Source organism: Sturnira hondurensis, unplaced genomic scaffold (genome assembly GCF_014824575.4).
Source record: "Sturnira hondurensis isolate 20B ecotype Veracruz unplaced genomic scaffold, ASM1482457v3 Scaffold0004136, whole genome shotgun sequence".
NCBI lineage: Eukaryota > Metazoa > Chordata > Mammalia > Chiroptera > Phyllostomidae > Sturnira > Sturnira hondurensis.
Window position 1 is genome coordinate 18,628,898 of NW_028076767.1, and position 25,236 is coordinate 18,654,133.

The following is a 25,236-nucleotide window of genomic DNA, read 5'->3' on the forward strand; positions in this document are numbered from 1 at the left end:
TAGAAACCTGTACAGCTCCTGTCAACTCACCTGCTTGACCTTCACCCCGAAGAGGAGCCACGGGGGTGCCGGCGTCTAAGGGAACGTCTGGCTTGTGGCCTCACACTGCGGTGTCGAATGCACAATACAGAGTTTAGAGACTGAGTGTTAGGAGAGACATTTTACCATCCAAAGGATGAGGACACCTAATGTTTCAGAATATGAAAATAATCTCTTGCCTGTTGAGGTGTTCCTTTGCTTTATGTCCGACCTGCTCTTGGGGAAGTCGGACCCTGCTTGGGAGGGGTGCGTGAGCCCCATTAGCGGAGCCCTCCTGCATCGGGGGCCTGGGGGGGGCCCAGCCTCTGCTTGTGCTGTGCCCTGAGGAGGTGGCACAGGCTGTGTTGCCCTTGGGTATGGGTGTCATAAAGTGACAGAGAGTGAGCTTTGTGGCCTTAGAGATTGAAGGTTGAAACCAAAGCATGACAGCGCCCTTTGCTTCCTCTCATCTCTGCATCAATTTGAAAGCTTGGAGTGAACATCTCTACTGAAAGATGTACACAGAAGCGCTGTGGGGTTGTTTTTGTTTTTGTTTTTGTTTTTGTTTTTTTAACAAATAACAGCTGTCAGTGCAGTGGCTCTTGGCCTTTCAGGGAACGGGCTCCTAGAGCCTGATGGGAGGTCTTGGCCCTCCCCCTGCAGAAATCTGCGTGCACGAGCTCTGCATACTCTCTCAGAGGCCGCTGGGCCGGTCCTTCGGGAGCCCCCTGACTGACGATAAAGCTAATCTGGGTTTATGTGGAAGATCAAGTTGGGGAGAAGTGACTTTGCCAAGGATTCTTAGGTTTTCTGTAACTACTAAGCTTCCCTAGTGCATTTTAAATTATTTTTAAAATGCAGTGACGTGCATGGTCTTCCCTGTCCGTCCCTGAGTGAAGTGAAGGAAGGTCGCCTGTTTGGTCACTATGTAAATTTGACTTCCCTCCTCGAGGTGGCTGGGGATGGGGGGGGCAGGGCGGGCATTCCCATTTGATGTTCTGTACACTGTTATCAGCACTGGTTGGGAGCTCCACGGAAGACACCAGACGCCAGGCGGGATCGGAAGACGCCAGGCGGGATCGGAAGACGCCAGACGGGATCGAGCAGCGCTTCTCTGTCCTCCAGCTTCCCGGAGCTGCAGCCTTTCCCCCAGGTAAGCACTGTCGCACTTCACCGGCTCGGTATGTGTGTGGCCGCTCTGGATTCTGGATGTGTTGTCCCAGGTTGTAGGGCTTATGGTCCCTTGGTGATTCTCAGTGGCAGTAGATCCAGTGGGACAGATGTGTTTTCAAGGTAGTACTGAGGATTCACTGCTCGTGATTGCCACGTGTGTGTGAAAAGAACAGGTGCCCAGGTGTCTACTCACTAATCCTTACAAAGCTTAGCCCCAGAGTGCATTCTCTGGGTGCAGTGGCTTCAAACGGTTGGCCCCTCTTCTTTTGTTTACATACTTGGCAGCTGCGCGGAATTTATACTTTAAAGAGATTCTCCTGCCGTTCCAAAAACTAATGTTTTTGAAAACAGCCTTCATGTAGTGTCTGTGTGGAGCAGTTAAAACTTGTATTTTAGCATTTAGCTCACGTGGGCAAAACTGTTTTTAAACTTGTGACAATCAGTTTCGTTCCTACCCACATTCCTGCGAGCTTTCTTTCAAAGTTTAACCTAAACAATATATGCATATAGAATGGAAAAAACGTCAGTGCACAAGTAAATGTGGGGAGAGAGAGCCCTTTTGTTTTCCTTCACGGTGGGATCGGGGGTTTGGGCTGAGCAGGATGTCAAGGAGTGAAGGTTCGGGACCAGGGACGCAGTTTTCCAGGACGGCGTTTGGGGACCAGTAGGTGAGTTTGGTTTCTGCCCCATGAGGAGCTGCGCGCTGGGGCGAAGGGAGTGGGAAGGGTGCCGTGTACAGGGGAAGAGCTAGATCACTGGCTGGGTTTAGGGGAGGCACCCCCCACGCTTGCACCCCTGCCAACTCATCTGTCAGTGGAGGCGAGGGCACCGCCCCGGGGAGGGGACTGCGGCCTTTTCACACGGTGCCCGCGGGCGCTTGGCGAGCGCCCTAGAAGAAAATGGCAAATCCGTGAGTTCGAGGCAAGTTACCGAGGACCTGCCGTGTGCGAGCTTTATGGCGAGGTGAAAAGGCGGAACCTGGAGTAGAAAGCCGCTGCAGTGCCCGTCGGGATGTGGGAGGCGGAGCTGCTGTGGAGAGGACACAGTGGAAGTACAGCATTCGGCTTGTTGTTCAGTGTTTATTAAGTAGATTCAGTCTTATATGTGATATACAGATTCAAAAGAAAAAGGATTCCACATACTTATGAAATCAGTGCATTTAGCAAGTAATACCATGGAGATAACAGCTCAATTAACAGCTCATTGGTCTTTTGTTAAGTGAGGGGAGAGGGGGTTGGCCTGTGCTAGTCATTCCACAAACAAAACAGTTCAGTTGCATCACACAGAGAAGACGACACCGTCTAAGAATTAAAGTATGAAGCCACATTTACTGGAAAAACTCACTATACAGAACACAAAGAATTTTTATAGAGCATTGAAGAGGAAGTCCTCACCTGCTTAGAAGAGCCACATTAAGTTGCATAGGTGCATATCTGTAAAAATATAATTTAGAGGTGAAGCCATTGATTAAGTACTAAAGAGTCACCGTTAAAAGTTGGTGCCGTCCACTGTTTGCCATATGTAAGTGCCATACGCTTACGGTCTGGAACCCCCCCGCCCCTCCCCAGAGGTGATGTCTTAAACCCTGAAGAAGGGCTGGTGCCGTCTGTACTGGAGAGTCTTAAAATCCCGCCTCAGAGAGTGAACTCGCGTTATTCCAAAAACCTGTCTGAGTTAAGCCAGAGGACTGATGACCTTGGGTTGTCCCTAAAGCCTGGGTGGCTTGACCCTGAAGGTCACAAGTCATCCTGACCTTCCCATCCCAGGCTGCCAGAACTGGGTCCATCCCACAGCTCTGCAGCGAAGTCCTGCTTTGACTGGACGCCTGCCCGCACAGCCACCCACCGCGGGCCGCGGGCGGTCTCTGTTCTGACCCCTGCTTCTCAATGGACCACGTGGTAGACACACGTGGGCCATGGGCTGCCTGGAGAATTTTCTGAGCTTATTAGAAAAGTGTTTTTCGGTAAATCTGACTTCCATATTGTATAGGGTTTTCGTCTTTGTTTTTAGGTGGAAACATAGGCTAAAAAGTGAGAGGTTTTGTTTTGTGGCTTTGCTAAGCAGATGAGCTTAGTGAGGTGCACCTTCCCCCTCAAGAGCGAGTCTTGCAGAACACACAGGGACCGGGGCATCTGTACATGTAAACAGTACACTTTCACTGAGTCCAAAATTAGGAGCAAAAATACAAAGGTTCACATTGGTCTTAGGTAGATACAGGCGAAAAAAGATTGAGCTGTTTAGCCCAGAAACAACAAAAACAAAGTTTCTAAAGCACCACTAAATTATATAAAAATCAGACCATGGACGGATTGAAACTGGTATTCTGGTGAAATACTTTACTATCTTGTAAAAAGTTTTACAAAAAATTACAAATTAAATGTATCAACCCTCTGAGTTCAAAGCAGCATTTTGAAAGTGAACTGGTAGTTAATCCTGTAACCACCCTGGAGTCGGAAGTGGCCCTTGGGAGTAGGGATGGCTGGGATCCCTGTTTGCAGTCCTCTGAAGCCCTCCGAGCCCCCACCCGCCCCCGCCTCCGTGCTGTCTTAGATGTACACTGTTCATCTGCACGAGGGGCGAGGGCAAGCAGCGTCAGGTGCGTCCCACTGTTGCTGGTCTACTGGGTGACCTGCCACCGAGACCAGTGCCCGGTCTCTGGGTTCTGCCCTTCTCTCAGGACCAGCCCCCTGCAAAGACTCTGGAACTGGTGTTCTGCTCTCACCTTTTAAACTTTGGATCCCACATGACTAATCTGTGCCCTGAGGCCCTCCCTCCTTGAGAGTTTTAAGTGTTTGTGGGGCAGGGCTTTGGGAGAAGGCCGTATCTGGGGTGACGGTGGGGGTGAGGGTCAGCAGAACCAGCCCTTTGGGTGCTCTCCGAGTCGGGAGGAGAGGGACGGGGCTGAAGCTGCATCTTGGAAAACAAAAACCAAACAGAACAAGTTCCCTGACCGAACTCACTACTGGAATCCTGTTTCCACATAGTAACTTGCTCCGCCATCTCCCTCCCGGGCTTCAGGCAGAGCGTCGGTGGGAAGGACCCCACCTCAGAACCCGTCCTGGAGGGGCTGCTGGCGCTCACTCCTTTCCTTTCTCTTTACGACACACGGAACCTCCGCTCTTACTGCAGCAGCAGCAGGTCGGCTGAAGGTGGTCAGTTAGGGCAGCCTGAACTCAGGAAAACGCGACTAGCTGTAGCTTGTGTGATCCTTAGACAGTCCCTTGTGTGGTGGCAGCGGGAGCCCCTTGCCCAGTCCTCACTCCTGTCAAGAAAAGCTAACCATTCCTGTCCGGCTTGGGTACTGCCTCTGCGGGGCGGGGAGATGACATATTAACCAAGGATTCTAAGGCGGCGATTGTCTCTGCCAGTTTTTAACATTGAGATCTCACAAATTGCCTGGGGTAACATTTTGCAAAAGATCTAGCGATTACTTTGTCATATTGTTCACACACAAAAATAAATATTTACACAAATTCAAATTCAGGGAGTGTACTGAGCAGGGGGGTGGATGGAGCGTGTGGATGGCAGGGGGGTGGGAGGGGCCTGGGGCACTGGAGTTTGTGCTGTGCTAAGGGGGAATTTTGGGTGTCCGGCCCTGACCAGGGGCCTGCGGATGGGTCAGATGGAAGGCAGAGGTGGTGTGGTAGGATGGGGTGTGGAGGCCACTTGAGAGATTAAAAAAAGACCACCCCCAACCGCTAGGGGCTGGAAGTAAGCAGAGTGGGGCACCCTACCTCTCTGAGTTTCTGGGCCCGGGGCAAGGCGGGACACCCACACTGGAGCCCCATCTCCGGCCCTCCTGAGTGTGGTGTGCCACAGTGCCAGGAGGCAGCTGGCTGCAGAGAAGCTGGTTTGAGAAAGGGTGCCTGCTCTGTGGTCAGGTGGCTCTCAGTAGCCATCCCAGGGTGTACTCGGCCCTGGCTCCCCTGGGGCCTCTTTGCTCTGAGGGAGGAAAGGCAACAGAGGGCTTCTGCCAGCTGTGGGCAGGGGCGGGCAGCACAGGGCTGCTGTCATGGCTACGGAGTGTTGCACGGAGAGGCCCCGCGGGCCTTCTGAGGTCTGGGCAGATCCCTGGTTTTAGCAGCACTGGTAGGTATTGCACTGAGCAAGAGGAAGTGCCTATTGGGAGGAAGGAAACCAGGCCAGCCTTAATTGTTTGCCCCTCTTCACACTCCAGGGATTATGGGTTTCTTCCAGGACTGGTCCCTCTAGAAGGGCTGGTCTTAGGAGAACACAAGTGGCTTCTCCAGTTGTTCACGGTCCCTTTATTTCAGCTACGGGGGGCAGAGCATGGGAGCCCATGTCCGCCCGGGAGCTCACAGCTGCCTTTCCTGTTGAGTGGCTGCCTGACAGCCAGGGGCTTACCCTGCAGAAGCCAGTGCTTCCCAGCAGGTGTCCGAGAGCCCTGGGCCTGTGAGAGGCTGGGTCACCAGACACCCTGGGGCCGAGGGCCAGGGCTCTGTGGAGCAGCTGCCGGCTACCAGTGCACTGTCCTGTCTAGCAGCTGGGAGGGCCGGGGCTGGGTCCCTCTGGGCTCCAGCTCCTGCCACCCACCTGGACGACCTCCCAGGCAGCCACACTGCGGGGTGGGGGGGAGTTCGGAGACAGCCATTCAGAATAGGCTCAGGGTGGGTCCTGGAAAAAGCCCCCGCTGGAGTGTGAGGTAGACTACTGGGGGCCATGGCTGGGGCTTCTGTGGAATTGGGTGCGGGGCCATGTGTTTTTGTCTTTGCTTTGCAGTGGGTGTGGGTGAGGTCCTCCTGCCTGGTGGTGCTGGCACGCAAGGGGACAGCCCACCTGGCGCCTGCCCCACCGCAGCCCCGCCCCACCGCAGCCCCGCCCACGCCAGTGCAGTGATATGGAATGTTAGGTCACAGGGAGACATCCTTCTGATCAGACAGACAGACTGGCAATCTGTACAAACACAACAGAATCCATGTTCAGAAAAATAAATTACTAAGGGGAGAGGAAGAAAGGGTCCACTTTGTTTTTCTCAATAAATATGCAATTCTGCTCACCTAAGACTTGAAAGGTAATTATCTGGGAGTGGGGTTCTAACATCAGGGTCCACGAAGATGATACTAAACAGAGCTGCGGCCCCAGCACCCTGCAGGGGAGCTCAGCCCTTTCAAAGCTGCCCCGTTGGCCTCTTCCAAGCAGGTCAGAGCACCCGTGTGGTGAGATTCCAAATAAAAAGTGTCCTTGTGCCCAAAGTCTCAGGTGCTTGGAGTGTGGCTAGAAACAGCTCTTTTGGATCCCACCTCTTTCAAAAAGCAGAATGTACCAACTGGTGAGGCAGGAAGCCGGTCCGGGCAGGACGCCCCTTCCCTGGGGCCGTGCACTCCAGGTGCCGCTGGGTCAGTTCTGCTGCAAAATGAGGTTTTCCAGTTCGTCCGCCGAGCGCAGCAGGAAGGCAGCGGACTCTCGGTAACCGGCGATGAGCTGCCGCACGGCGCTGATCTCCGTCGGGCTGAGCTGGGCCGTGGGCATGGTCCTGCTGGTGCTGTTGCTGGAGGGCGTGGGCGTGGGTGTGGTGGAGGTGGTGGAGGCCCCGCCTTTCATGCTGAGGTCCGTGGGCCCTGTGGAAGGGGAGGGGGGGTGAGACGGAGTGGACACCGTGCTCTTTGTCGTCCTGGGGGCCTGCTGTGGGTCGGACACTTGGGCCTGAGGCCCTCGTCTATATTGACAGTTGTACTCTAGTGCCCAGAGTGCGGCCTGGTGCCGGCATGAGACTTGGGTTTGCTATTAGCTTTCAGGGTGGTCCTGCAAGGGTGGAAACCTGTTGTCACCATGTGGCAGGTGGAGGGAACAGGCCTGGTGGTCAAGAGATTTAACCAAGATCACATGTACATACGGTTCTGTATTCAGGGCAGGGTAACATGGGACAGGGCATGGGGTTTGGCACCAGGTGAGGAGCAGGACTCCTTGGCACTGATCACACTTCCACTTTCTGAGGACCATCAGGTGGACACTGTCCCCCCAACAAGCACACAGCCGAGCTCTGGCCTCCAAGCAAGGGGGCAGCCTGCAAGCAAAGGAACTCTGACTCCCAGCGTGGCACGCAGAGCTTCAGTGGGAGCTGAGGGCAGCCCGGAAAAGGGTGTGTCTGGTGGAGGCACGGGTGTGTATGCAGTCCTCCCCAAAGAGCCTGCCGTGGGTGGAGGGACGAGTGTACAGTCCCCAGAGTGGAGCTGCAAGAAGACCAGGGAAATACACACTGTGCGTGTGTGTGCACATACATATGTGCTCGGAAAAGGGGGGGGTTCTGTCCAGCTGGAGATAAGCAGTAAAGCCGAGCTGCCCTGCTGGGCTGTGGGGCAGCCGAGGCAGGGGGGCTGGGAAAGTTAAGCCCAGCTCTGAGGGGCCACGGCACCTTGAACCCCCCGCCTTCGAGGATGTTTTCTGTGCCTGCCGTGAGGGGAGGGTTCGAGCCAGGACAGGACCCAGAAATGCTGTCTCAAGAAACCCCTCTGCAATGGAGAGAGTCGGACAGCTTCCGAAACACACTAGGGGCCCACCAGGCCCTGTTTCCTCTCCTCCTTTTCCTAGCAGGTCTGCAGGGTGGCCACTGGCTTCGGAGCCAGGCAGGCCTGGACTCAGGCCATTTAACGTCCCTGAGCCTAGGTCTCCCCCTGCACCATGAGGAGGCTGTTGTGGGCAGAGCCAGAACTCCGGAGGGGCGCTCAGCACCACAGGGGTCTCAACTTGCCCAGGCCCACACGGAAAGACAGGTGTCAGGCTTTCTGAATGGGCTCTCGGGAGACATGGAAGCTCCTGGAACTGGAAACACTTTTTTGAGGTGTTCAGAAAGAAAATGGCCAAGCGGTGAAGGTGTGGGGCTGCAGTTTCCTCGCGGAGGCCAGCTCTGGCCCCTCCGCATGAACACAGAGGTTATCTTAGGTGGTGCATGAGGCTCTGCTCCCTCGCCAGCCGTCTCCCCACCACCCCGAGGTCCTGAGAGCGGTTTCACTCACCACGTTTACAGTGGCGGTTTTTATGCTGCCGCAAGAGACGGGACAAGCTGTTGTCACTGGGGACATCTAGGCCAGAAGTAACATCTTGAGAGAAATGATGGAAGCTAGGCTGCTGCTAAGCGGAAGCTGGTGCAGACTCCAAATGGGGAAGGAAGTTGAAGTCTAAGATGGGACAGTTTGCCACATGGGGTTGGTTCTCTCTGGAGAACACGAACATCAGGGAGGGGGTCCTGGGAGCTGGCTGAGGAACAGCACCCTTGGAATTGTGATCAGGGTGCAGTTACATCTATTAGCCTGGAAACCAGGAAGGAGGAGTGAGTCTGTGACTTGCTGGCACCAACAGCCAAGCAGGTCACTGTTGCCCATGGTGGTGGCTCAGGGAGACAGGCTTGGGGGAGCAGGGGAGGCTCCAGGCCACTGTGGACAGTGCTGGGTGACAGCAGAGGAGGGCTGGCGTGCCTGCCACGGTGGTAACGGGCGCTGCGCTTCCCCGCCTCCCTGCACTCCCAAGTCCTGTCCTCTTCACCTCTGTGCCCAGAGCTGCCCTCATCTCTCCTGGGCTGTCGCTGCAGACCAGGGAGGAGAATGTCCCTGTTTCCTGTGGCCAATCTGATCTGGAGTTGTCCTTGCTCAGGCTCCAGTTACAGGAGGACGCTCAGGTTGCCAGGCGGGGGGCGGGGGCGAGCAGAAGCATGTGCTGCCCCGTGCACTGGAAAAGGCGGGCAGGGCCCGGTTCTATCTAAGCTGATGCACGTCTCCAGAAGACAACAACCCAAGGAGCGGAGTGTGGTGCTCTGAGCTACTCGGATGGCTGCCTAAGCCCGGTGCCAAAGGACTGAACAGTCCCTCAGAGGGCCACCACGGGTAGGGCTGTGTGTTGCTTTCCTCCAACTCCTCTCCTCCAGCCCAGGGCCTGAGGTGAGGAGCGACTGAGCGGACCTGCCGTGGTGACCTCAGCCCCCACCTTCAAGGAACCAGGGTGCTCACACAGGAGACTAAGGCTCCGGGAGGTGCAGGGGCAGAGCCCGGGGCCTCCCTGGGAGCCTCTCCCACGGGTGAGAACAGGCCGGGAGTGTGGCTGGTGGCCCAGTGCCCTCAGCGTCAGGGGCAGCCCCAGCCCTGAGACAGGTCCTGTTGCATGGCGCCAGGCGGGGGCTCGTCACCGTCCTGCTGCTGGGGAAGGAGTGGGCCCCAGACCCCTGAAGAACAGCAGTGAGGGGTCTAGCCGCCCTGCCCTGGGGCCTGTCTTCACACACCAGCAGGGTCCCCAGTGAGCAGGGCCATCAGATGGCTCTTCTTTCTGGGAGGAAAGCCTGCCTGGACAGCCATTCCACCGTCTCAGGGATTAGGGCCAGGCAGCCTCTTGTTTTTAGACTAAGAGGCATTAGGAAGGGATGAGAAGTTAAGCCCAGGCGGGACTCTCCCAGGGCCCTGCACACACTTCCTGGTGGGGGGTTGGGTCAAGGTGAGTGGAGGACGCCTGGGCTTTCTGCCATGGGTAGGGACCGGTCCCTCCCTCGCTGCCCAGGGGCACCCAGGGGTCTCCTGCAGCCAAGGGTTTGAAAGGAATTCTCGGGCACATTCAGCCAAGACCTGGTGCCAGGTTTCCCTGCCTGTGGGTGGTGGCTGTCTCCAAACAGCAGCAACTCGGTGACACCTCAGCTCTTTCCATCCCTTTGACCCTCCCCACACAAAGCACACTGCTTCTGTCCTCCCTGTCCCCATGTCATCACAGGGGCACATAGCACAATTCACAGCTGCCTCTGCTTAAAATCTCTCAGTGCCTTCTACTGCAGGATTCCCAAGGGCCAGGCCCAAGAGATCACCCCAGCCATCCCCGCCAGCTCCCTGAGGCCCCGGGGCTGTTTCCCACCACCGGGACCTGCTACTGCCCTGCCACACCCAGCCCCTGTCCTCAAGTGAATGGGCCTGAGGTCTCCATTCCAGGCCTGACTCAGGGCAGCACTTAACCTTTTCCCACACTGGTCTGTGTCTAGTCAGCACCAGAGTCTCTTGGGAAGTTAGCAGGGAGCCCCCTGGGCAGTCACAGCCCAGATGACCCAGATGGGACAAGGGTGGAGGCCCTGCATTGGAGCCTAAGAACCTTCACTTCAGAAGGCAGGGCCAGGCTGGACCAAATCCTGGCTCCGCCCATCACACTTGAGTCTTGGACAGTGTGGGTGAAAGAGTGTAGGGAGGATTCCTCTTGGGGAAAGAGTGGGGCCTTGTCCGGACGCACAGTGCTCAGCTCACAGAGTGGCAGTGAGGATGAGCAGAACCAGAGCAAGGCCCTGCCGCACAGTGGGCGGAGCAGGCCACCGTGGAGCCCAGAGAGGAGAGAGTAGGTGGTTTGGCTTTAATCAGAGCAAGATTTCTTTGGTTTCCTTTCTAAGGACCAGCTGAGGTTAGGAGATGGGGAGGGTCCCTGTGCTGAGGAGGAGTCACTTTTCCCCTCCCCGAGACTGCAGTCTCCCGCACTCACCGTTACTGTGATTTCCTGTTTGCAGGGAGGCAGGGGGCTGCAGGTTGCTGCCCAAGGCCCCGTAACTGCGGTAACTGTAGTTGAGGCCGCCATTGACATACACGGGGTCCTGGGAGTAGGAAGAGGCTGGCAGTGAGTAGGTGGAGTGGGTGATGGCTGAGGAGTCCCGGGAGTGCTGCTTGTCCAGGGCGATGGGCTCGTCCTGCGGAGAGGAGGGAGGCACTGGGGAGCCAGGGGGCAGCAGGCCCCGGCCCTGTCCCTGGACGAGGTGGACGAAGACTGTCGCCCCGAGCTCCTGGAACCCAGTGCTGTGTCCTGCAGCACTACGTCCCCTCTCCGGCCGTTATGCCCAGGGCCTCCCTGCTCTGTGCAGTCTCTCTGTGGGGCAGACTGGATCTGTTTCTGCTCCACTGGAGACCTTCCCAGGGCCCTCGGGCATGGGGTGAAGCCCAGACGCCCTTCCTGGGTCTGCAGGGCCTTGAGGGGCATGGGGAGGAGCCTGGCTGCCATCACTGCTGCCCTCTCAGGAGCTCTGCCGCCCTCTGGGGCCTGCTCCCCCTGGTCCCGCTGCACCCGGGGCCCCAGTGTCTGGAATGGCTAATGACCCCCAGCCTGGGAGCAACCCCATGAGAGTGGCTGGCGGGGAGTAGGTACCTGCGAGGTCTGGTAGATTTCCAGGCGCATCCTTTTGGCTGCCTTTCTCGTCTCGCTCTCACAGGCGGCAGCCAGGATGTTCTCAGCCATGGCCGAGGTCAGGTGGGGAGGCGTGGGTCTGGTCTGCGGGCAGGGTGTAGGGACAGAGTGGTGTCAGACTCACAGGGAGACCCTGTCCTAGCAGGGGCTGGGGCAGGGCTGGGGTTCCGGCTTCAGTGCCATTATCTATGGAGCTGTGCCATCTTTCCAGACCTCAGCGCCCCACTCTGTGAAACGGGGACCATGGTGCCTGCTTCTGGGACACTGGGTGGGTGACGGATAAATGGCCCGGGGACCGCCCGACAGCCCTGGAGTGCAAGTGGGGGTGGTGGCGGGCAGGGGAGGGCCAGCGGCATGAGAGGCTCACCATCTCCATGCCGTTCTTCTTCATGCGCCGGCAGGACTTGAGGTACGTGCGGATGCGCTTGCGGGCCCGCTCCTGGAACTCGGGGAACTGCCGGCTGCAGGACTCGATGATGGCCTGGATCTTCTCCTTGGGCTGCTTGGAGATGGGCACCATGCGGTCCAGGTTCTCGTCCACGAAGAGGCGCACAAACATCTGTGGGAGAGAGGGGCTGTGGAAAGGGCTGGCCCTGGCTGCCGCCCCCTCCCCGCCGGTCCCTCGCTGGCGCTCACATTGAAGGCCTTGAGGCGCTCAGGGTCCATGCCCTCAGAGTCATTCATCTTGTCGTTGTCCTCGTGGTCATCGTGGTCGTCATCGTCATCATCTGCCGTGGGAGCCCGGCCCACAGTCAGGTCTTCAGGGCAGCCACTGACCTCGGTCTTGATGGAATCGTAGCTCCCCGAGCTGTAGGGGGGGGACTGAGAGAGGGCGGGGTGGGGCGGTGGTCAGGCCCAGCCTTCTCATGGTCTTCGACAGGCCACAGTGACCTCAGGAGCTGGGATGGCAAGCACACCCAACTGCCACGTGAGCCGAAGCTGCGAAGCCCTGAGCAAGTCACCTTCTGTCCCCACTCCTTTCATCTGTGCAGTGGGGACAGCTGTGCTGCCACCCCCTCCCTGGGTGGCTGTGCAAAGGCGCGCCTATGGCAGTTCCCAAAGGGCCTGGTGCCCTGGAGGCTCTGCGTGGAGGGTGCGTTGTGGGCCTCCGAGCCGAGGCGCCTATGCCGTGACCTGCCACCTGGCGTGGGGGAAAGGCAGATGCAGGAAGGCTCCCACCAACAGCCAGCCTCTTCTGGTTGTGCCAAGACCTGTTCTGCCTTCCAGGTTTCCTCCCCTGACCCCTGAGGGGCTGCAGCCCCAAGCTGACAACTGAGCTGGCAGGAAAGCAGCCGGTGTGCTGTCTGGCGAGGAGGAACAGATGGGCTGGGAGGGGGCCAGACGAGGCGACAGGCCCATTAGGCAAAGTGCACTCCCCAAGCTCCCAGGCTGGGGTTCTCCTGTCTGCCACCATCCCCAGGAAGACACCGTGAGCCCCAACAGAGTGTGAGTATAGGAGGCAGGGGACCAGGGGCAGCGTTCACCCTGCCCTACAGTAGAGAAAGGCACCCAGCCCAATACTCTCACCTAGAATGCCCTCCTCATTCTCCTCCTGGCCTTCATCTTATTCACCCTCTGCAGCTCAGCTGACCACTATCATTTGCCTTTTAGAAAGTCTGCGTCTTTGGTGAGTCCTGACTTCGCTCACTGATTAGCAGTGTCCTGGGAACGTGGTCCCTGTCCTCAAGGAGGTGGGCATCTAGCCAGTAGTTGGGCCCAGGGAACACACAGCTGCGGCCCAGAGGGGAACCCAACTCTTACTGACGAACAAACTGGAGAAAATGCACACTGACTGGTGTGCAGGCCCACGGCAGCCGCCACCAGCAGGCCTCCCTGTAACCGCTGCCACGGGGGTTAGCCTCCCCAGGGACATCCGGGTCCTCTGGCCTTCTGCTGGCTCATGCCAGATTTGCCGTGGAGAGTCAAAAGACCTGTGCCAGTCAGTCCTGAGCAGCTCCCTAGCCCACCCTCTGTCCCTGCTGGAGGAGACAAGGAAGCTGCTGGTGGCAGGCCGCCCTCATCTGTTTCCTGGGCCCGCACATGTGGCTGCTCTCTGCTCACTGGGAACAGCAGCTCACCTGCTCCTGGACCCAGTACCTGCGCCACAGCCAGAGCTTGGACACTCAGCCACAACTGGACACCCAACCCTTTGTGCAGAATTTCCCCATGAGACACGCCACCCCCTGCAGAAGAGACAACAGGCCCCAGGGAGGGAAAGGAACCTGTGCGGGGTATGTGGCTAGCACCCATGCACATGGGGCTCAGAGGTGGCGCCTGGGGCCCTGGCAGGGGACAGTGCTCCCAGGAGAGCTTGTGCACCCAGTGCTGCACGGTGCCACTGCAGAAAACCTTGGTGCCCAGAGGCGGCTTGCAGAAGTATGGGGGGAGTGCTAAATGGTGGGAGCACCTGCCCCGCCCACCCTCCCCCACCCTCCATTGGCCTGGTCTGTTGAGTTTCGTACATCTGCATCCCTTGGGCCACAAACAAAAGGCCTTGTCCTTCTCCTATGCCATCTGTGAAATCGGGGATGGGCCTGCAGAGCAGCCAGAAGATGAGGCCTGGGCTCCGTGCTGAATGTGGCCACTTGCTGCTGTTACTCACAGCAGACTCTGTCCTGGGGGAAGGGGACACACCACCCATCACTCACCACCTCCTCCAGGGCAGGGGCCGTCAACCCTACTGCAGAGATGGGGACACAGGCTCAGAGAAGTGAGGGACTTGCTGAGATCACTCAGTGTGCTCTCCCGTCCCAGGGCCTCCCCAGGAGATGGACGGCAGAGCAGCCCTGGCCACCACCCTAACTTGGCATCAACTCCTGGCACATACAATTTCACTTCCACCTGGCACACCCAAGGCGTCCAGGCTCAGGCGGGCCCACAGCCTCACACACCTCGGGGGTGGTTTTCACCCCGTACTTGACTCGGCTCCGCAGTCCATCTGTGCCGCAGCCATCGGAGGGGTAGGAGGGTGTGCCCAGCACCGTGCCTGGCGGGAGCTTATCGCACAGGTTGATGGGCTGATCCTCAGCTGTGGCCGTGAAGTCCATAGGGGCCACAGCGCCGTTGCCATTCATCTCGGGGAAGGCGGGGTCACCCTGCGTGCTGCTTGATGTGGATGGGTTCAGGGTGGAGGAGCCATTGCCGCTGCCACTCTCAGAGGAGGAGTCGTCTGAAATCACAAGAGGCCTGGGTGTGAGGCCCTGCCCCAGCACCTACTGCCCCCTAAGACGCCTCCCCCCAAGGGTATTGTGGGCAAAAGAGCTCCAGGGAAGACTTGCCTTGGGTTGTCCTCACAAACATCCCTGGGCAGGCGGTGAGCACTGCTGTCCCTGTTAGATATCCCAAGGGGCTAGCCTTGCCGGAGGTGGGGGCAGACTCCCCCAGCCACAAACGTGGGCCATCAGGCCCAGAGTGGCCACGAGTGTGCAAGGTGTGGTGGTCCTGCCTTCCACACCCATGAGTGCCACAGCTAGGTTCATGGGAGGCCCAGCTCCAAGGGTGTGGGCCTGAGTGGCGGTGAACCCAGGTCTGACTGGCCTGATGCCTGCTGGCGGAGGTCCTGGACATCCCAGACACTGCTTGGGTTCTGGCCAGTGCCCCCTTCTTCCTCAGGCTCACTGCTACCTTGTCCCTTCACATGGCTTCCCCACAGGACCTCCTCCTCACAAGGGGCCTTGAGTTTTTCTTCCCCCTGCCTGAGGAGGGAGGGATTGCTCCACCGTGACCCTCTCCGTTACCCACTCCCGCCTGCAAGCAGGCCCTGCCCAATTCTGGCGGACTTGGCACACGGACACCCCCCCCCCCCCGCCCCGCCCCAGACCTGCCCTCTGTGCATGGCCCCGTAACCCTGGACACGGGAGACAGGGCTGCAGGGTATGTGGTCTGCGCACCCTGCAACCTCAAAGGTCCATTCCAGCCTTCAAGAGGCAACAGCCCAACAAAGCTCTGCCGAGGGCGCCCCCTGCTGCGGAGAGCACAGCATTGCCTAGGGATCCGGAAGGACAAACTAACTAATGGGCTAGACACTTTCAGATAAATTCCAGAGCCATATTCCCCACTCAGCTCCAGCCGCCTCTGCGTGATCTGATGAGACAAGAGGCCGAAGCGTTCGGGTCACTGTCAGATAAGTACTCTGTGGGTGCCCGTGATGCACTGGTGGCTCTGCACTTGCACCCAAAGCAGCTTGGGGAGAAGGGGCCACAGTGAGCCCTGACGCCATCCCAGGCCACCCCTTCTCCCAGGCCAGGGTCGCAAAGGACCCCACCCCCACCCTCCCAGCCAGCCGGCAGATTAGGAAGATTTAGTCCCCAGTGCTGGGCGCTGGGCACGCGCGCCTCCAGAGCGTCCCCATGGCGACCGAACGGCTCTAGAGCCTCAACCAATCGCTGGCCTCCCGGCTGCCCGGGGGCGGGGCCGAGCTGCCCATCAAGCAATCGGGCCCCTCGGCAGAGGGGGATGGGAAAGGTCCAAGGCGCAGTGGTACCCCTCCCCCTCGGCTACCGCAGGTCCCCTGGGCCAGGCTGCCAGCCCTCCTCCGCGCTACCACAGCTCCCTTCATCCTTCAGGGCAGCTCCGGCTTCTGCTCAAAGCCGCCCCATCGCCCCGCATTCTGCTACACTCGAGTCCCTAGGCCCTCCCTCAGTCGTGCTACCTCTGCGACCTCACCACCCATCCCCTGCTCCTCCATCACAGATGGGGCAGCCTGGTTTTCTCCTGGCAGTGCGTCCAGCACCAACCTAGTCGTGTGTGGAATCAACAAGTCACCCAGCAGTATTTACTGAGCACCTACTGCATGCTGGCCCTGTACCCCTGGGAAACTAGTGGTTAAGACCAAGGTGCAGGCCCTCCTGGGGGCGGGGGAGGGACAAATGTGAATCGAGGAACCGCATAAAATAGATAAATGGGCCACCAACCACCCTCCGAGTTTCAGACCACACCCATCCCATCCAGTGGCCTTGGCTGCCCCTCTCCTCGGCACTACACACGTCTCCACCCCGCTGTTTTCCACGGCTGCATCACCATCACCGCCGTACATTTAGTAAGCTGCCTGTTGCCCACAGCCTGCTGAAGAGTCCAAGTTCCCGCCCAGTGTATTTTTGGTCCCATGACCTCGGCAGCCTTTCCCAGCCCAGGTCCCAATGTCTTGGCCACTGCTGGAGCTCACCTTTCCAAGACCTCTGCTTGGGAGCTGCTGTCTGCCTGCCATGTTGCTTCCAGTTCAGTCAACCTTCAGGTCTGGCTCGAAGCTGCCCTCCTCCTTCCTCCCTTCCTGGGAAGGAAGCGCTCAAGCCCTGACCCCTGCCTAGCAGCACCTCAGGCCTCCTTTGCCTCCTTTACATGGCCGGGCACTGGTCCTGAGTGCTGCCACCCTCCTCCCACCAAGGCAGGGCCTGCTGGAGAGGACCCCTGCCAAGCAGGATGGGAGCTCTGGTAGGTGCCTATTCTCAGCCCACCTTGCAGGTCCCTGCACCACCTGGTACCAGCCCTGACAAGCCACTTGCCTGATGTGGGAGGGCACTGTCTTCCTCCTCCGGAAGGAGTGGGTTGCTAAAAGGGTCAGCGGGTACCCCAGTGACATGTGACCTCACTCAGCATGAGGAGGAGGTCTGTGGCCCCCTGTGGTACCACACTCTGTTTGGGCCCAGAGGCAACGCCCAATCCACCTGCCTCTTGGACCAGGTTTTCTCCCGGGAATATGTGGCCCCTTTGCCCTGTGCTCCCCCAGGCTGGAGTGAGCAGGACACTCAGGTGCTATGAGGACACACGGGCAGGCACTCCTGGCTCAGGAGCCCAGGTGGCGGCCCAGACTGCTGAGCTGCCAATGCCCCTCAGCTGCCCAGCCGGGGAGCCATAGGGTGCTGGCACACACACCTCCCCCACCCCACTACTCCGATGTCACCCCAGTATGGTAAGGAAAGGGGCGGGGGCAGATGGGACCCGAGAGGCGCCAGGAGCCCAGACCTTGTGTGGCCACGAGTGCCAAGCTTTTAGAAGAAACTAGGAATCTGCAACAGTATGTGCACACCCAGATTTTAAAATACTGTTGACTAATGCACATTTTGAAAACTTTGCCAGATAAATGGATAAACAAAATGGGGTCCAGCTGTGCAGAATATTATTTAGCCACAAAAAAGGAATGCAATTCTGACACATGCTATCCAATATGGATGAACTTTGAAAACATGACGTTCAATAAAACAAGCCAGACACAACCAGACATACTAATGAGTCCGCTCACGTACAACATGAGAACAGACATGTTCATGGTGACAAACGCGTTAGCGGTCACTCGGGCCTGGGGCGGTTGGGAGGAGTGGAAGTTATCGCTTAATGGACACAGAGCTTCTGTTCAGGGTGACGCCAACTCTGCGGTCATCTATAGGTTCTTGGAAATTAGGACTTGAAGTGAAACAACGTATAAGAAAACTGATGTGACCAGAAGCTAACTGATATGAGCGAGTGTTAAGTTCCTATGGCATATGGTCACTAAAAAGTCACCAAACTTCTCATTAAAGACCCAAAAGACTTCTAATATTAAACCCTCAAATAAATGTGAGGTATATATACGTTGAAGAATAAAAACGAGATAGTAATTTTGCAAATGGGTCATTCCAGTGTGGGGTTGAGAACGGCCAGAGCGCACCCACGCCGACAGTGGCCCTGACCAGGATCGATTTTTTCCTCCTGTTAGAAGATGACCCTGAACGAATCGACAGACATTATTCGAAGACCGGCTGTACTTTGGAAATCACACCGTCAGTGCACTAACCGTGCGGAATCGCACACTTAAAAATGGTTCAAAGGGAACACTTCTTACACGTTTCACCACAAAACATCCCAGCAGAACAAACAAAAGAAATCTTGAGCAGACCAGTGGGCCCCAGTTCACAAGCTCCAGTTCCTCCCACCCCACTCACCCACAGGCCAGGTGTCCCCTACCTCCACATGGCCCCTGGTGGCAGGAAGAGCCAGCCACACAGTCGTCAGAGGGACAAGAGAGTCACTAGAGCTGGTGCTTCCAATCACACCGCTCGGGGCCCCCAACCCCCCTGCCTGCACAGCCCCCTCAGCATCATCTCCTTGAGCTTCAGTGTCCTTCCAGACGGGAGTCATGCCAGTGAGGCAGGACCTGCAGGGTGTGTGTGAGGCGCGGACAGCGGCACTGCAAAGAGAGGGACGAGCTGCTGCCCTGCACTCCACTTCCTCACTTCACGAGGGCCCCACCTGCCATGCGTCCATCTTCCCCGGACGAGGATGGGGGCTCCCGGGGATCCCTTGAGCTGGTGCCAAATTTGAGGAGGGTGCAGAAAGGGGAGGAGGGAGAAGGCAGCGCCTGGGAGATGCTGCTCCCACCCGTGGCCTCCTTTCTCCAACACTAGCTGGTGTCAGGCCCGTGAGCGGCACTGGGGACACAGTGGTGAAGAGACAGGGGCGGCCACCGTCCTGGGGACTTATGCTCCACTAAGCAAGAAACCCAACATAAGGACCCTAAAGGGGACTGGGCTGCGAAGAAACGTTGAGGGTTTTGATCCATCCCGAACCCCAGCTGTGGGCCTCTATGCTTGCTGTTCCCTCTCCTCCAGACACTGTCCCCTGCTATTGCTCTCTCAGCACACCCTCCCCTCCAGGGCTTTGCTTAAGGGTTACCCTCTCAGCGAGACCGCCCTTGCCTCGCCCCTGCGCCCACTCTGACATGCTGACCCCTTACCTATTCTTCCCAGAGTGCTTACCGCCTGCCTACATACTGTGTCTATGGTCAGACCCCAGGGTGGCAGGGCAGTACCGGGTGGGCCCGGGTCATCCCAGCCTCTCGGGAAACCCCGCCCCTCCATCTGGAAACCCCTGGAAACCCTGGGATCCCTCAACTCCCAGAGTGAGCATGTGCCCCAGGCCTGGCCACTCAGCACAGCCCAGCATGGTGACTGGCGCAAGGCCAATCTGGACCCAGGAAGTCAGTCCTGGGCCTTCTCCTGAAATGCCTGGGAAGCAGTGCTCCCCTCCCAGGGCTGCACCCACTCGGCCCTTGCCTGGAAGGCAGGACGGTTGGGCTGGCATGGGTAAGTCCCCAAACCCACCATGCCCAAATCGAAAGGCCCTGGACTTTCCAGTTATAGGACCCAATTATTTCTTTACAGATGGAGCTTGGGGAAGGTGGGTTTGTGTCACAGGAGTCTGGTTTGGCCTCTGAGCAATTCACACCCCCGGGGCTCTCTCCTCACTGTGGCCCACAAGACGCCCCCCCATCTCCCCAGCACAGTCCTGAGGCAGCTGGCACCTCCAGGAGGGGCAGCTTTAGGACCCCTCCCCAGCACCTAGCAGGGCACCCAGCACAGGCAGCTGGCCTGTCACTGCTTAGGGACAGAAGGAACAGAGACAAATGTCAGTGTCCCGGGCTGGGCAAACTGGGTTCTAATCCATTCTTCATTCTTTCCTCATCCTAAACTCCTCTTTTTAAAAAAGTGACTCAGGGAGATAGACACACAGCGAGCCCATGCCCAAGTGGAACTCGGCAGCCCAGGCAGGGGGGCAGGTGCCGGCCCAGCTGCCTCCCGCCCGACCTTGGGCACAGCCGCCTCCTTGGCAACTCTTATCTGCAGTCCAGGGAGTTGCCGCTGCCACCCTATTGGTCTCTGACACTTTATGACCCTGTGAAAGAACCCAGCTGGCCCCACACATGCTGAGGGCCCAGAACATGGGGTGCAGACGTTGGGTCTCCCTGGGAGGAGGGGTGGGCGGCACGCATTCCAGTTGAACCTGCTCCTCTTGTCCCCACCTGTGCTGCTAGGCCAGGAGGTCCCCCCGGGGACGGGCCCTCCACCGAGCCCAGAACCATGCCAGCGGGACACGGCTGCCCCAACCTGTGACAGTTCGTGCTGCAGAGAGAGGGGCGCACTGAGGGGCGGCCGGGAAGCAGCCACGGGTCGTGCGGCTTCGGCACACTCCCACAGAACTGGGCGTCCCTCCCTCGGTGCGGGGCCGGACGCAGAGCCCGCCAGCCACCTGGGCCCGAGTGCCTGCGGGCAGAGCAGCACCGCCGTGAGCATCTATTTAACGTGGGGCAATGTGCTGCTATTCAGACGGGGAATCACTGATGAATGGGGGAAATTGTTTCTCCCTCTGTCCCGTCTCCAGAAGAAGACAAAAACCCCTTTTACCGTGGCAAACAATGCCCTTATGTGGGCGCCAGCGCCCTGCGGCCCCGCACAAGCCCAGCTCTGTGCGCGCCACCAATCACCACCCCGGGCACTGGGGCCACAGCCAGTGGCACCCTCTCCCAGTGGGTGACCCACACTGGCTCCCAAGGCAGGCAAGGGAAAGGTGGGATGGTCTGCCATGCCTGGGACCACAGGCCAGGCGTGTGGCCATGCTGGCCCCACAGGCTGCCTCCTGGGGGCTGAGGTGCAGCCGCTGGAGGCAGGGCCTCCCTCCTCCGTGGGCTCCGTCACAGCAGCAGCCGGGCAGGGAGGGCAGGGACATCAATAATTCGAACACAAAGAAGAAGGGGTGGGGGAGTGCACAGCGCAGGAGCCAGCAGCCCCACAGCGGGCCCAGCCCGGGCTGTGTGGATTCCAGGGTGGCCCAGCTGGATGTTGGAAGCACCACAGCCCCTTTCTCCTCCCTCAGCCAGTGTGGCTCTGGGCTGCAGTCTGGGGCAGACTTTGCTCTGAATTTGGGGTGTGCACCTCACAGGGTGAGGCCTCCGCCTGCTTTGACAAAGGCCAGTGGCCTAGGCCGTGTTTACATGATGCATAGTTCCCAGGAGCACTGCGCTCCTGGCTGCTCCCTGTACTTCCTCCCGGAAGGAAGGGGGAGGGCTCCGGGTTCAAGGGAGGTGGGAGACACTCAGGCTGGGTGAGGGCAGTGCTGCTGGGACCCCAGCACCCCGGGCAAGGGGGTCACCCTGGGCGCCAGCCCCCACCACCTGGCCTTCAGGTCCCAGGTGCCCGCCTGCTGGCCCCTCCTGTGCACCCCACCCCATCCCGGCGGCCCCGAAGGCTCCACTGTCACCTAATGCCACCAGCTCAGGGCCACCAGCACCTCTACTCCACAGCACCCGCCTTCCTGCCTGAGCTTTTGTGACTCATTCCTTAAACTGGCACCGGCTCCCGGGGCTCCCGGTGTGCAGCGCAGTGCTGTCCGACACAGAGTGACAGCCACCGGGGGGCAGGGGGGGCACTTTCAGTTTGCTAATGGCCACATTAAGAAAGCGGAAAGAAACAGAATGAAACTTTAACAACCTATTTTATTTAACCCACTGCATCTAAAACACTATCATTTCAACAAGTAATCAATACCGCGTTAAGACGGAGATGTTATGCACCCTCTTGCCCCGCCCGCCCGGAAACGCCGCGTCTCCCCCATGCGGAGGTAGTGCCCCTGGGTCTGCAGGGTCCCTCCCAGCGGCCAGCTCTGGCTGCCGCACTCAGCAGCGCAGACCCAGGTTTTTGCATTTCAACCTGAAACTAAAACGATTCCTCTCCACGTAGGTCCCGGCCCCTAGAGAGGGGTCCGAGCTGAAGAGGAGCGAGTTTGGGTCTTGGGACGGGCGCCCAGCATACGCACCACACCTGATGCTCGAGGTCACCCCTGCGGCAGCCACCAGGGAGGAACCAGCAGCTCCCAGGGGGAGTCATCGGCCTTGATGCTGAGAGGGCCGCGGAGCCCCGAGGGGCCTCAGTGTTGCCCGACTCACCCCGCGCTCTCCTTCCTGAGGCCTCGGCATGCCTGCCTGTACTATGGGACAGGCCCCACCCCTGCAGCCACCACACCTCCTGCAGTGCAGCCTCACACACTCACACACTCGCACGCACGCACACGCACGCACGCACGCACGCACGCTGGCCCCGGTGCCCAGGAAGAAACACTCCCAGTGCGGACTGCCCCCAGGCTGTGCTCCCAAGTGCCACCGGCTCCCAGGGCCCGCCCTCCAGGCCAAGCACAGGCGGTGAGGAGTCAATGCTAATTCAATGTGCGAAGCTCTAGACGAGATGCCCTCAGCACCCGCCCACCCCAAAACAAATCACGTGGTTTGAGAGCAAACAAAGCCACTTGGGGCAGCCATGTGTGAATGATTCATGGGCAGGCCCTGCCCTGTAGGGTGCTCCTGAGGGCCCCGGAAGCTGGTCTGGGTTCGGTGCATCCCAGTCCTTCGGTCAGAATGATGACGCCAGCGTGGCCCTAGTCACTTCCTGGTTCCTGGGAAAGTTGCCCTTGGACAGGCTCAGGGCGGCAATGCCTCCCCTGCGTGCCCCGCCCCAGCCTCCTAGCCAGCACAGCAAGCCTTCCCTCACAGAGGGTCAGTCCATAGGCAGTCGGGGCCCACATACATCCTGGCCGAAGGGTGCAGAAAAGGGCTGGGCTCCGATGGCCCAGAAGGCCCAGGCAAATCTTCAGGTGTGCCTCAGGGGTGGCGGGGGGAGTCTCCCTCTCCTTCCCCTCTCAGGCCCTGGAGCTTGTCCTGTACTGATGTCCTCACCAGGTGTCTGGGAGCCTGAGGGTGCCCGAGACCCGGCAGCTCGCACAAGGCCAGGCTGTGCAGGCCTGGCCTGCTCCTGGGATAAAGGGACCGCTTGGTGCTGTCTCCCAGCCTCTCTGAGCCTTCGGTGGCCAGAGCCCAGGACAGCCCAGCATTGTCTGTGCCGCCTGCAGCCCAGCTGATGACGGACACTTTCCTGTGACCCAGGGCTGCCAGCATGGCCCACGGCCAATTCCCAGAAGGCCTGAGCCCCCAGTTCTCTGCTCCTGGGGGGAGGTGAGGGGAAGAGGCCACCATCTCTCCATCCGGTGTGGATGTTTAGAGCCTTAAGTAGAAGCCGCAGCTCTTGCTCTAGAGTGAGGGGGGGTGGTGTGACCTGTGGCCAGAGAAGGAGGCCCAGACCCAGTTCCTAGCCTTACCTCAGACAGGGAGGGGTCGGGGGAGGGTGGAGCCAACACCCGCAGGTGTGAGGGAGAGAAAGAAGGCTTAGCTTAAAAGTCCACTACAGGCAGGAGTCCCTCAGAAGACACCCAGGGTGGCTGTGGTGAAGGGGCCAGAATCTTCCCAGCACATGACAATGACCAGAGTAGGTGCCCAACTGGGAGTGTTGTTGGGTCCATGGGGAGTTGGCTACAAAGGCCAGGGGACCCTGCAGCCCCAGGCGGGGAGCCAGACGCTCTCCCGCAAAGTGAGCACGTGGGAGGGTAGGCACATCTGTAGAGAACACGAGGAGTGGCCGGGGCTCCAGGGGAATGCCAGTGACCACCTCTGTGGCCGCATGGCCTGGCCCCAACTCCCACGCCCCCCCTTACACACCAGCAATATGGCCCCCTGCCTGTGCCCTCGCACAAGCAGCTGCCACCACTGGCCAAGAACATGCATGTGGCATCCCTGGTACCCAGCACAGTGACCGCCCAAAGGCCTTCTCCATGGACAGTGGAACAAGCAGGCTGCCCACCAGCACAGGAGTTGGGACAGGTCAGGGGTTTGACGGTCACGGAGCAGGGCCCCGTGGTGGGAATGCAGGAGGAACAGAGACGCACAGTGCCCAGGCCCTCCAGGCCCAGCTCCCACTCCAAAGTGCGACTCTGGGGGCTGAGAGCAGGGGCACAGGGCGCTAGTGTGAGTGGTGGGAGGAAAGCTGTGGCCACAACCCCACAGGGCCCAGTGGGCAGAGGGAACCAAGAGAGACCCGAACAGAGGAGGGGACAGGATTGGACCTGAATGGGAGAGGTGAGAAGGAAGACTCCCTGGTCTTTCATCGGGGGCCCCATGACCCACCTACAGGCCCTCAGCCTGTGGCCATGGACCCCAGCCTCTGCCCTTCAGTGGGGCCCCTCACACCAGCCTGGCCACCTAAGAGGAAATGACTCCATAACCATTCACTGAGCCTTCCCCTGCACCGAGCGTGTGCGTGCCAAGCCCCGTCTACACCCCGTCCAGTCTTCACCCACCATGAGTGAGGGGAAGTGATCTGCCCCAGGCCACATGGTGAGGGGGGAGCAGAGGCAGGAGCTGGCAGTGCGGCTGGGCCCACACACTTCCCCACAGACCACTCTGCAGGGACCAGGGGAAGTTGCACGGGAGAGCAGAGGTCCTGCCGGTGAGGAAAGGAGAGGCAGCCCTGGGTGGGCACCCTGCACCCACTTTGCATTTCTGGGCAGTGGAGGGCCCGACCAAGGGCACCAAGAGCCAGGAGGCAGGAAGCCTTGGACTTCTCACAAAGCGCTCCTGAGGACACGTGAGGATTAGTGGTCACAGTCACCCAGGCCACACTAGGGATCAGGGTGAACGACTTAAGCTTAAGACCAGACTGCAGGGACAGGGCAGGCCAGGGTCCACTCAGGAGATCCACCTGCAGGGAGCCGGGTCCAGTCAAGACCCCAGGCCCACAGGGGTGACCCTACCCCTCTCCATCTGCCCAGAATCCTTGCAAGCAGGCCCTTGCCAGATGGGCAGGCTGTGGCCTCCCTGCCCCATCTTTCCTGGTTGGAGTTAGGGGTCACAAGAAGCTTCTGGAGACATGGGACCCAGGAGACCCGCAACCCTGGCATTCAGCATCTTCCTCCCTGCCTAGCCTCCTCCCAACTCGTGGCCCAAGTTCCCCAGGCAGGCCGCAGGCCCACCTCAGCCCTGAGGATGCGCCGGGTGGCACCGTTTTCAATGACACAAAAGAGGGACTTAAATGTCCTTCTCCGTGAGTGGCCCAAACGCTGGCTCTGGAGTCACAGAGCCCCCTGTGGTCTGGGCTGGTCACTCTCTTTTCTGCAGGAAAGGCACAGTCATAGTCCTGAGCTCACACCATCCTGTGCCTGGCTCGGCACCAAGCACATGGAGGGCCCAGGAAGGGCCCTCCGTCATTGGAACACCTTTTAAAGGCACTTCTGTGACAGGGGTAAGTGACGTTAGGTGGGAAGCAG

The 25,236-nt window shown here is 59.0% G+C and overlaps 1 protein-coding gene across 3 annotated transcripts in view; it reads right to left on the reverse strand.

Annotated features, from left to right (window-relative positions):
- Nucleotides 1-2,254: 2,254 nt before the first annotated feature.
- The window catches only part of NOL4L (nucleolar protein 4 like), a 123,333-nt gene continuing 100,351 nt past the window's right edge, over nt 2,255-25,236 (reverse strand). For all 3 annotated transcript variants that reach the window (XM_037043852.1, XM_037043853.1, XM_037043855.1), the window contains 6 exons: nt 14,232-14,509; nt 11,977-12,162; nt 11,708-11,899; nt 11,302-11,424; nt 10,648-10,849; nt 2,255-6,770 (listed from right to left, as the gene is read on the reverse strand). In XM_037043852.1, coding sequence (XP_036899747.1) covers nt 6,550-6,770; nt 10,648-10,849; nt 11,302-11,424; nt 11,708-11,899; nt 11,977-12,162; nt 14,232-14,509 — 1,202 coding nt within the window. In that variant the 3' untranslated portion in view covers nt 2,255-6,549. The remainder of the gene's footprint in view (nt 6,771-10,647; nt 10,850-11,301; nt 11,425-11,707; nt 11,900-11,976; nt 12,163-14,231; nt 14,510-25,236) is intronic.